The sequence below is a fragment of the Athene cunicularia genome (assembly GCF_003259725.1).
Source record: "Athene cunicularia isolate RWA chromosome 2 unlocalized genomic scaffold, athCun1 chr2_part2, whole genome shotgun sequence".
Classification (NCBI taxonomy): Eukaryota; Metazoa; Chordata; class Aves; order Strigiformes; family Strigidae; genus Athene; species Athene cunicularia.
In genome coordinates this window covers 685136-697691 of record NW_020799096.1, presented here as the reverse complement: position 1 = coordinate 697691, position 12556 = coordinate 685136, and the positions used below count along the sequence as shown (strand labels likewise).

General features: G+C 38.4%; 1 protein-coding gene across 1 annotated transcript in view; it reads left to right on the top strand.

Annotated features, from left to right (window-relative positions):
• TPK1 (thiamin pyrophosphokinase 1) overlaps positions 1-12556 on the top strand; it is a 258586-nt gene that overhangs the window by 62386 nt on the left and 183644 nt on the right. Inside the window, exon 3 of the mRNA XM_026843811.1 lies at positions 860-929. Within this exon, the coding sequence (XP_026699612.1) occupies positions 860-929 (70 nt within the window). The remainder of the gene's footprint in view (positions 1-859; positions 930-12556) is intronic.

The following is a 12556-nucleotide window of genomic DNA, read 5'->3' as shown; positions in this document are numbered from 1 at the left end:
AATAGGGATGCTTATGAATAAAATATACCAATTTGTGTCTGATTTTGTAATAATAGTCTTAGACTTTTCTATTTTCTCTGACTTAAGCCTGTATAAACAAAGGGATCACAAGCGAACTGCATGTCTGTGCTTGTTTGAAACAATCGGAATTAGTGGCACGTGCCCATTTCAGTCCCCAAGTTATGTGGAAGCACTGAAAATTGTTGTGGTTGTGTTCCTTTTGTACCAGGATAGTTCAAGATTTAAAGCCAAGACCTAACCCATCTTCTTTATATCAGATGATTCAAACAGTCTTTGGAACAGTATAGAAACTGTAGTAGAGTTATCGGTTTTGTGTCATAGGAGGGGAAAAAAAAGAGAAAACAAATATTGTCATGCCTAACTTTTTTTTTTCTTTTCTTTCTTTTTTTTTTTTTCCCCCGCAGTTTTTATTCACGTCATTATAGAGCCACCGCTGTGAACTTTTTGCCTGGGTGAGAAGACTGTTAGGTTTAAGGTTCAGACAAGCATATGCCCATACATGATGGATGGGCCCTTCTCAGGTTTTGAATACTTGTCCCCCACTCTGTAGTTTAAACTGACTGGGCAATAGGTTAGGATAGATAGAAATAAGCTATTCGGAGTGGCACAGTCAGATGAAGATTGGCACTAGTCTAATAAAACCAGTCCAAATGTCTGTTTAGAGAAACAAGGGAAGTAGTCAAGTGTAGGAAGGTAAAAGTTACATGAGAAACTCAAGTTTATTCCCTACGCTGCAATGAACAATTGAGTTTACACAGAAATGTCAGTAATGGACTAACTGGTTGTGTTTTTTTGTTTATAATGCCAATACATCAATGTTCTGTTTCTTCACTTGCAGCTGCACTGAGAGCTTGTGCTGATGGAGGTGCCAATCGTCTCTATCACGTCACAGAAGGAAGCCAGGACAGGTATGTTTAACAATAAACTTGAAGTCATTGAAGCCATCTCTTCTCAGTGAAAGTAAAATATGGAGGAACAGGATCTGGTCAGTTACTGAAGTAGCTGCCTGCTCTGTGCATGGTACTTTACTGAACTGTGACAGGTAGTATAATATTTTCTCCACATTATCTTTAATTTTTATTCCCAGCTACAATTTTCAAAACCACACAGATAGCCTGAAACACCTTTTGTCCTTAAGCCGATTGGTCTTTTTTGCTCTTTAAAGCTCTGCTCTCAGTCTGTCTTATTTTATGCATCTATCAGAGCTAGGACTTTGATGCAGCCTCTGAAAGAGCTTGCTGTGTCCCTAGCAAGGGTTGACTAGAGGAACATCTGATGCCTTTCACCAGGAGTGGAAACAAAGGATGTCCACTTCATTCTTTTCGTGAGGCCTTAGAGGAAATCTGTTTGCTTTGGGAGGTGAGACGGGTAATAAAATAGGAAATCTACTTTTCTTTTTTAATTATTTTTAAATTAGCATTAGGACATCATACATGACCAAAGGCAAGTACAGAGGTTATCTATAAGTGTATACGCCAGGTTGGAAATATGACTGAAAGGAGAATATGTTACTGTTTTCTGTCGCAGCATTTAAAATTGTAAAATATTCCATGTTACTGCCCCAGAATTGTTGAGCTGGGATTGTGATGCAAAATACTGCATTCGAGTGCTTTCTCATTTTTGTAGTGGAACCATGGAACACTGTTTAATCTGAGGTTACTAAGGGTCTTTTTTGCTTGTCTTTAGGATTTTCAGTTGTTTTGAGCAAGAATTCATAGATAAATAGTTTAATATAAGCAAATAAATTAATAAAGCTGACTGTCAGGGCAAAGGAATGGGACAGGTATTGGGTAGAACTTACAAACTTGTGAACAATTCTGTTCATACTGCAAAATCTGACACATAGTTTGTGTTTCATCTCATGGCAAGTGTATGATGGAGGCCAGGGGAAGCTTGGTTTCCTCCTGTCCTTCAGACTAAAGACCAGAGCTGGAGAGGAAAACTGTAGTCTTAAAGTGAAAGTTAACTTTATATTTCTTTATCACCTGTTCAGTGGCTGAGATCTACAACTGCTAACACCAAGACTGGAGTCCGTCAAGCACTACTAACTGTTGTAGGAGTATTTCTTCTGTATCTACTATTTCTCTTCTCCTAGCTGTTGCACACAGAGCTGTGCACAATTTAATCTTGAATTCAAATGGAAATCTATTTGGCTTGCAGCAAGCAGTTCTCTTTGATAATGGTGATGCTTTCCAAATAACATTTTAGAGCTCTCATTTTACCTTCGCCTGTAACCCATTCATCTCTTCTGCAAACCTTTATGTTCATATTAAATAAATATAATTCAGGGGAAAATGGATGATTATACCTTGACTGAATAGTTCTTTCAGTCTTACATACTTGGCCCTTGGAGTATTCCTTTTCTCTATCTTTCTTCTTCTCATCTTAATTGCTTTGGGTAGGTATATTTTACCTTCAAAGTGATTCTTCTGAAACAAAAAAAAAAAAGACCTGCATAATTTTGATTTTTGTCTTTAAAGAAATCATTCTGCTGGAAAGAATATTCATTTACTTCTCTGAAATATTTTCTTTTAAATTCCCTGTCCAGTCTTATTAAAGAGCTGTCTGCTCAGACTCTACCAACAGGCTAATCATTTTTTAATGCTGTCTTAACCTTCTGTTTAAAACTCTATTTTATTCAAAGCCCTGATATCTAATTGTGTTATATCAAAACCTAGAAACTATAGTCTTTTAATTCTTGAGAGATTATTATATCCAAGAGATATAATAATAACAAATTTGATTGATATTTTGGGCTTGATTCTCAGTGACACCAAAATGTGTGAAGAATATTTTAGAATGGGAATAAATGATAACATTCTGGGAAAAGGACAGCTTGCAGTATGGGACTGTTACAGGGGTGTCTTCCTTTGGAGATAAGTGAAGTATTTGTTGCTATTTTGAAGAGTCCATTTTCAAATCCTAGAAAACTATAGGGCTAGAAATGGCCTCAAGAGATCCATCCTTCTCTCCCTCTGCTTTAATATGAAGACAAACCTGTGTTCCATTCCTGATGCATACCTAGTTAGCTGGTCCTTAAAAATCATCACGTGGGAGCCCCCCCCCTCCATCTTCCTCTGCTTTTGGCTAAAATATGCCCAGCTTGTTTGGTCTTTCTTTATTGGTCATCTTCTCTTACTGCTCTTACTGACCTCTCTTCAGTTAGTTCATAACTATCTTAAGGTGCTGTCGCTGAAGCTAGGCAAGATGCTCAATGGAAGACTTGACAGTTCCTGAACCTGCTTCTCATGTTAAGTCAGCCTATGCAGTTGAGTGAAAAGCAGCAAGAGCAGCTTCAACAGCAGGCCCCCAATTTCCTGCCTCCATCTGTTTTTCTTCTTTTTCCATCGGTGTCTTGACTTATTTCTGTGCTTGAGTGGTTCACCTATTCCCATCAAGCAAAGGAAGCTCTCACCTCCCTCACTATAGCACTGTGCAGGCTGACTTCAGAGATTAACATATAGAAGGTGTTACATATCTTCATCTGTGTTTGTGGTGTCATTTTTATGTGTTTGGTTGGTTTTCCCATAAGTTTCTGTAAAAACTAGCTCAACGAATCTGAATTGCAGTTCTTGTTTAAAAACAAACCTACCAACCCAAGAAAACCTTCATTTTTGTAACTACTACTGAGGAGAAATCATGCTGTTTTTTCAATGATGTGTTAAAACAAATTTCCTTCTAGAGCAGGACATGTAGGAAGAGTAACCAAAAGGGCAAGATAACTTTTCCTTAAAGAGGCCCATCCTTGTGAGCTGTCAGTATTGGGGACAAAAGAAAGGCAGGAGAGAAGGGACAGATACCTGTGCTCTGTTCCTTTTCTTTCTCTGGCTCTACAGCCCAGAAAGGTTATTTTCCTTAGACTATATTTTCCTTTGTTAACATCAGTTCTCATTTAGAAACAAGGATTGCTGCTAAACCGTGGTTGATTGCTAAACATTTGCAGCCAATAAGAGTTAACGGTGAGTTACTGATCTTTATGGGGTTTTTGCTCTACCTTATTCTGTCTGCCTTGCCTATCCTGTTATTTCCTTGAATCGCTATGAAGCACTGTTAGCCACTTCAGAAGTTAGGTTTTTGCTTATCTGTATCACACTACAGCAACTTCTTTCTCAACGCTTTCTGGTTAAATCTTAAGGCATCGATTAACCTGTGTTTCACTGGCTTTGGTTTATATGAAGGTGAAGATGTATCCAAAACTATCATCATATTGGCACCTGTAAAAACAATCATTAGTACTTGTGTCTCAAATGCTGTTTTCCAGAGACATGTCAAATCCATTGTGTACTCAAGTTTTGCAACATTAAGAGCTTCAGGTTAAAGAGGGGAGTGGTGGGGTCTATAAGATTATTCTTTCTCTTATCCTAAAAAATACTGGCTTTTGGGGGCTCTGGTTAGTATTTCATTATATCAGATCTACAGAATCACTGTTGCTATCCTTCCAGTTTCTTTCTGTGAACGGCATAAAGTATAAGAATAGCAGTGTGAAATGCTGGGGTTTCAACCCCAAGCCCCAAATTAAGGTTGACACATGGGTGATTCCCACAGCCCTTCCCTAAGGGGGGTTGAGTTTGCCTTTAGGCTTCCCTCCAGGGTGGGGCCGGCCTGGCAGGAGGAGACATTGGGTAAATGAGCCCCAGGTGTCCAGCAGTAAGTAAGCAAAGGTCAGGTGTCCCACTGAGGGATAAAAGCTGGGACCACTTGCAGAAAGGGGTAGTGTCTGTCTGTGAGGAACTTTGCAGAGTTCCCTGTTGGGGAAGGACCTCCTGTCTCCCTGGGGCTGGGCTCCAGTCAGGTCTGGCTTTTGTAAATGTGGGCTGTATAGAGATTCAGTATGTGGCTTCCTTGGTCATGTATTTGGTTTGTTGACTCAGTTGTTTCCTGTTCCTTCTATGGGAGACTGCATGTCACCATTTATTCCACCCATTGTTGATCATGCAGTGTCATTGTTGGGGTCAGTGGGATTGATGTCAATTATGTATAATCTGAGTTGTTTGTACCCCCAGTGCTCACCCATGTACTGACCCTTTTGTATCAAATACATTTTGGTTATTGGTTCATATTTATGCTGGCTGTGCCCTTTATGCTAGGCCTAATAACTGGCAAAACACAGTGAAACTGAAAAATGGTTGTATATTTTGTTGTAGCATTTTCTACATAAAAATCATACATGAGGTCATCTTAGGTGATGCACAAAAATGCAGTTGCTACTACATAATTATTCTCTGAACTGGGTGTGCAGGGAGGCAGCTCCAAGAAGCTCTACATGTGTGTTTTAACATTAGGAACAAGTTCTGTAAACGTTTCCAGTTTACGTAGCTGCTAAATTTCAAACACAGACCTCAAAAATCATTTTAGAAGCATATTCAAGAATACAGGTTGCTACATAAAGTTTGTCTTCCAGTGACGCCTCTCTCTACCTCCAAAGATTCACTCGGAATCAATCAAGAGTATTGGTTGTACAAGGTGATGTTACTTCTTTAGCTTGCATTTAATAAACTCTTCTATGTCCTAGGCTTTGTGTTGAAAAGCTAAAGTGGAAAATAGAAATCTTAATTTTACAGATTTACAGTTTACAATTACTGACTTTCTACTTGTAAGTATCAATGAATAAATTTAGACATATCAAACTTTTCAAAGCTGACTACTCCTGAGCAGCTTCTTGTCCTTCACGTGCCTGGAAATGGTTTCCAGGGTTAGCTGCTCTGTCACCTTCCCAGGGACTGAGATGAGGCTGAGCAGCCTGTAGTTCACAGAGTCCTTCTTGCCCTTCTTGAAGACAGGAATGACATTTGCTTTCTTGCTGTCTTTGAGCACTTCTGCCAGTTATCACGATTGTTCGAAGATTGTCATGGGTGGCCTTGCAATGACTTCAGCACTCATGTGTGCATCCCATCTGGCTGCATGGACGTATATGCATCCATTTTGCTTCACTATTTTTCACCAAGAGTACATTTTCCTTGCTCCAGTCTTTCCCCCTGGTTTCTGATTCTGGGATTCCTGAAGACTGGTCTTGTTAGCAAAGACTAAGGCAAAGAAGGCATTCATGATGTCAGCCTTTTCCCATTTCGTTAAGCAGTGGGCCCACGTTTTTCTTAGTCTTCCTTTTGTCACCTTACTTAGAGGAGCCCTTCTGTTGTCTTTGACATCCCTGGCCAGATTCAATTCCATTTGGGCTTTAGCTTGCCTAACTTCATCCTTCCCCAGGCAGACCTCCATGCACTCCAGATGCTCTCTCACATAGAGAGCAACTTCTCCTCCTCATCTTCCCATTCTGTCCCTCCTAAAGAGCCTGCATCACCTCATTGCAACACTCCATCCATGTTTCCATGATCCCCGCAAGATTGTAGCTCTGCAACTGTACACAAATCTCTAACTCATCATGTTTTTCCACATGCTGCAAGTATTTCTCAGGGCTTTATTTTGCCTCAGAAGCCTGAAAAGGAAACTCTAGGTCTAACCTTTGGATAGGAAGACTAAGCTAGTGTAACTTTCATGGGGAAAAGTAATCACATGTTTGCTTGTGTGAAAGGTGGAAACATAACTCATACTGGAATTGTCTGTATATTTTGATGGTTCATGTGTGAGTTTTGGCAATTATTGAGGGCCAGTAGTGCAAATTCACCAGCCATCCTGTCTTCCTTTTGTTGGATAGTTCAATTGGCTATTTATAACTTACACTGAATTTGCCTGATCTTGGAAACCACTGTCTCCATTGTCAAGATCAACAAAAAAGAAACAGCGGGGCAACACCTAGCAAAATGTAAAATGAGATCTTTTGTCTGGTTTCCTGAATAACCTTCTACTCATGGAAATATGGGTCCCTAATAGTATTATAGAGTGAGAAATTCATATATACTTCATTGTGTTCCATATTGGATTAGAAATACAGTACTTATGAAGGTAATTAGCCATTGATGTAGCTTAATGTAGGGTTGAGAGGAATTCTTTGCTTGAACTCTTCAAATTAAACTGGATATTGTTTTTAAGCTATCTTATATTCAGGCAAAATTTAGAGCACTGATGCAGAAAACATTGAATGAGATTTTCTGAGTATAGAATTATACTAGAAGAGTACAATGGTCTTTTCTTGCTCTTAAAATCTATTCATTGTATGTTTTGAGGAGGATGTGAAAGGATTACACATGTGAAGTTTTTTGTTTTATTAATGTTGATATAAGGATATGTTTCAGTAATATTTTTTTAAAAATGGCTTTTGAATCTGCGGGGTCAAAGCTATTTGAAATGGCTTTCCTGTTGCTGCTGGCGGTGAAGAGTTCTTTGAATTGAGGGATTACAGTCTGAAGACCAAGAAATTTGAAAGCTGAAGCACTGCTTTATTTGTCAAATAGTTTAAGGAAATCTTTTTCATCAGACATTTTTGCCTGACCTAAAAACTGTAGCAGTGTTTAAAGATCAAAATCAGGATCTTGAGTTTATCCTAATAAATTCTGCGGGAGTGTTCAGAAAACCCATCCTTATTCACAGTCTGCTCCTTTAGGAAATACCTGACTTGGGATCAATTTTTAAACTCTAGCTTACTTTAAAAAACATCCAAGTACCAACAAATTTCAAAAAACCCAAAGCAACTTATATCTCAGTGTTTGGAAAGATGAATCCATCTGGAGTTACGTAATGTGTTTGTTTCAGGTAATGCAGATGAGAAATTCTCGAGATACATTAAGATCATCTAGTTTTTGGCTTTTTTCATTTATATCTTCAATTTAATTACTTTCACTCGATTACATTTTCAAATACATTTTCATTCCAGTAGCCACACACTGTAAATATAATTCAAAGTTTGTTTCAGAAACAATGAAGGGTTGACGTATCAAGAGATACTCATAGATTCAGTCCTCCAACTTAAACCAAGATTAGCTTCCTGTACTGGGAGGTGTTTCCTGAAAGTACTAGGGCAATAACATCACTAGGCATATCAGGCTTATTGGGTCTCCGAATCAAATATTCACTGAAATGATGAGAGTTGAAAATCATTGGTGCTTATTTTAGTGCTGGGTTCCTCTTGATATTAGACAGCAGCATAAAGCCAGGCCAGGAGTATGTATTCTTCTGGAGTTATTGACTAAGACACTATAGTGCTTTATTTCTCTTCAGTTAGTCATCAGATACTATAAAGGAAAAATCTGGGAGTTACATAGCCATAGTTGAGATGATAATTTTAGGAGAGGCAGAAGTACTATGTTGATCACACAAAGTGGAGATCTGTTTTGAGGGAGACAGCAGCAACTAGCTGTAAGAGCTGTTTTACAGTTAGATTTACTTGGAGGTGCTCTAATTGTTGTTACAACTATATACATAAACCATAACAGAAAACAGACATGGGTTTTTCCACCATCCTCTCGACCTGAAAAATCAAACAACAGATTATCACCTGGTTTAAAAAAAAAAAAAAAAAAAGCAGATGGGTTTATAAGTATTAGCAGAATCTAGTTGAGATTAAGTTACTCTGTAATGTTGAATTTCTGTTGCTTTTGCTAGTCGAGACGGAAATTGTAGAATAATGGTAATATTTATAACTAATAATGATGGGAGGTGACAGTGTTGCCCATTGTTGTGACTCCTGAAAGTTAGACCTCTATCAGAAAGAAGGGTTAGTTTCAGCATACTCTTACAGAGGCTGTGAAATGGCTAGCTCTTCATCCCTGATGTACATGCATGTACACAGATGAGTGCATGCCTTGTTTCTTTTATTTCAGGAGACACCAAAAGTAAGTTACTGCCTTAGTACAGGACCATGCTTTCTTTACAGAAGACTAAAAGAGAAAAGCACTCATAGGTAGAACTTCTGAATATGAATCACAAGTAGCAGAGGTGGATGTACCAGGTTTCATCTAGAGTAATAGTGAGAGTATTGTCTACTGATTAAAATGGAGAACTGGGAATTAAGACCTTTCTTTTGTTCCCAGTTGGCTCATCCAGTGAGTTACCAAATCCTCTCAGATTCTTAGTCAGTCACATTTAAAATGTGGGCAAATAGCCATTAAGAAGGGCTAAAATTCTGTCCTGGTTCACATGGTCTCATCAGTTTCTGCTATCTCCTTGTTACAACTTGAGCCTATTAAAGGGCCAGGTGTCATTCCTCCTGAAATCAGTTTTTAATAAGGAATAGTAGGTCCTAGGTGGAGGCAGACTTGATCTCCATTAGCACTCAAGGTACCTGCACATTTTGGCATAAATCCACAGTTTTGTTTTGGGGTGTTTTTTGATACCTTGAGACATTCACAGATAGCATTAGGACTCTGTTAGTTTTGGCCATGTCAACACACTGAAGTGTGAGACTCTGCTTTTCTGGAATGATCCTAATCTTGTTAAGGTGTACATGGCAAGGACCAGGACAAAAGTCTGGGAAAAATGGAGTGCTGAGCAAATACAAAACAGATAGTTTGACATCGAAACAAGGTCTTCTGGCTGCTAGTAAGGTGCTCTGCCCATAAAACTGTGCTGTCCCAGTAGGAGCACCATGAGCCAAGTTATAATTGCCAACCAGGAAAACAAAGGGTCACGATTTGTCCAGAACAGTAATTCTGGAAAAAACAAGAGAAAAAAGTGGCTGAGGGAAGGAGAATATAGGGATACTTCCAGTTAATCCCAGGTCTCTCAATCAGAGGGTTTGTATTGCTTCAGCTTCTTCTTCAAATAGCTGTATCTGTGCCCCTAGTGTACTGTAAGTAGAGGAATGTCACCGCCATCTGGGTGATTTCTGGCTTTATGACATGGTAAAAATCATTTATCGCCACCCCGATGCTAGAAGTTAGGACTTTGTAGTGATAAAATATCTGTGCATTGAGTCACACTGGAAAAAGCAGCTCGGAAAAGAGTCCTGAGCTGGCCTAAGAGCACTCTGCACTTTATAGTGTTTCGGTTCACTGTGCCTAAGGAGTAATTCTCAAGATCCAGGGAAAGTGGGCTCTGTGTGTAGCGTTAGGTTGAAATGTATGCCTGTGTTTCTTTTGAATCTCTGAACATCAATAGAAATGAAGTATTAGGCAGGCAATGCTTGCTTTTATAGAGCAATACTTTTTACAAGTGTTTGGGGCGGGCTGGGGGGGCAGGAGTTTTCCTCTGTTTGAAACAAAGCAAAACTAGAAAGTTCTTACAAGCCTCAAACCAGTCTGGGTCTTTGCTGCAATAGTACCTGTCATTTAAAATTTAAAATATGAACTTTATATTGCACATGGCAAGAGGGATCTTAGATTTGAAAGAAACTGTGTTAAGACTGAGAAGAATGCCAAGATCGGCATTCAGTCTGGGAGCACAGAAATGCGTGTGCTATCCATGCCTTAAAATGTTAATAAATGACCTTGAAGTTGACTGATCTGCGCTGTTGCCTTTCAGAGACTTAGGGAAGGATTGGTAGCGCTATAGCATATGTTCACTTTTATGGCTGTTTTTTTTCAAAGTCTAGAAAATTCCTAGAGACAGAAGGTATAGTCCCTTCCAGGTGACTTCAAATTACAGAATATTACATAATGAGACTGAACACAAATAACACCCATAGATAAATTATTCAGATTAGTTTTTGCTGTCTCTAAAATTCTCTTTCAGTAAACTTATTAGTGATTGTTGGAGCGTAAACATATTCTGGATGTTTATTTCTTGGTTTTCTTTGCTATTCTCTTTCTTTAGTAGTCTGCTCTCTTTATAAATATGTGAAAGTCAGAAGTTCTGCCTTCTAACAATTTGCATTCAAATGGCCACCTTTATTTTGAGAACAGATGATTGTATACTTAAAATCTGTTTAAAATTAGTGTTAGTGAAGCCAGTATCTTGTGAATGGCGGACTTTATGCATTACAGAATATAATAAGAAGTAAAACTTTAAAATATAAATCCATTTATCTTTAAACTATTTTTCCTAGTTCTTCTGCTGACTTGTTTTTAAATCTAATTGTATTCCGAGTGTTTCCATTTTGCAAACAGACTCATCTTTTAATTTTAAAATGTTTTGTGCTACAGTTGTTTTCACAGAAAATGCTGCCAAGAACAAGGAACTGTGTTCTCAAACTATGATCAAGGCTATTTATTACAGTTGATAACTGAGAATAGTTAACAAATTAACTAGGGCCAAGTGATGAGTACTCTGTGCCTTTTCTGATGAGGACAAGCTATGGAGCAAAAACTGCAGAACCAGTTGCAAAGCCATCCACATGAAGGGTCGAGCACTGATGAATCAGATGGACTAGGTAAGGTTGCCAGGCAGCTCTACAAATTCCATAACTGAAGACATGTGGATTAATCCTCAGTAAAAAAGCCCTGAGACATCATAGAGCCAGTCTTGTTCTGCTACCAAAAATAATATGCTCAAGCATGTGGATAATGTGTACAGTGGTACCTTCAAAGCTGCTCTTGCAAACATTTATATTTAGAGAAACTCAAATCTTCTCCCCCAACTCATACTTGTACACCCACACTTGTGGGTGTGCACACTCCTCTAGAGGCAAGCAACATACTACATGCCTTATTTAGGTATAAGTCTGAGCTTTATTTTTGCAAAATGGAGGAGAAAAAGTCTTCTAATGCTTTGATTCAGTTGTATTTTTTAAAAATGAGATAATTTGTTGTCTCTGTGTTGCATGCAGACTTTATTTTTAGAAACTTTTAGGCAATGTACCTGAAAACCATAGTGAATGTCCATTACAGAGAAATGTAGAGAATTCTGAGTTTTGAGCAAAGGATGAAAGATCATTTTGGCTAACAAGTTAAAATACAGGGCGCAGTGGTGTTAAAAGATAGTCAAAAGGCAGTTGGAAATGGCATAAGCTGAACGAAAGTAGCTTGCCTACAGATCCCAACTAAATGAGCAGAATGATCTCTGCAGAATTCTGGACCAGTATCAGCACATCAGTCAGATCTGGCTTATTAGTCTGAGAAATAGAATGTTTGGGCCAAAACATGCACTGAGTGGTAGGATGGTTTCTGATACCACAGCGAGCTTGTTGTGTATGCCATAGACAATGCCTTTGCTTGCAAATATTTTTCATCTCACCTTTTTGTAAGCTCTTGTTTTCATATAAGCAACTCAAGAACAGATTAGCACTGCAAAAACATGCCTAGAAGAGTGAACTTTAGAGAAGCGAGAGAAGAGAGCAGTAGATGAAGGGCTAGATGACAATTTCAGAATACCACCACAATACCTATCTGGTGTGAGACAATCAGATCATGAACACATTCAGAATAAATATATATCTGTCTGGCATTAATTCCTTTTATCTCAAATTGATACATATTCATGTACAGCATAAAGAAAGTATTGAAATGGACTAAGGAAGAAACATGTTCAGGAAGAAAGCTCACAGCTTTTATTGGGTTTGGACTGATGTTCAGGTTTATTCCTCTGAGTAACAATTAATATTTGGACTAAATTGACTGCAAAATAAAAAGGTCAAAAAAATATTACTTGAGAATGCATACAGCTCACCTCACCGTGGTTGAAATGTATGCCCACAGAAACAGTCACTGCTCAGTTTTGGTTTGTTTTTTCTCTCTAGAATAAAACATACAACATGCAGATTCTGTTA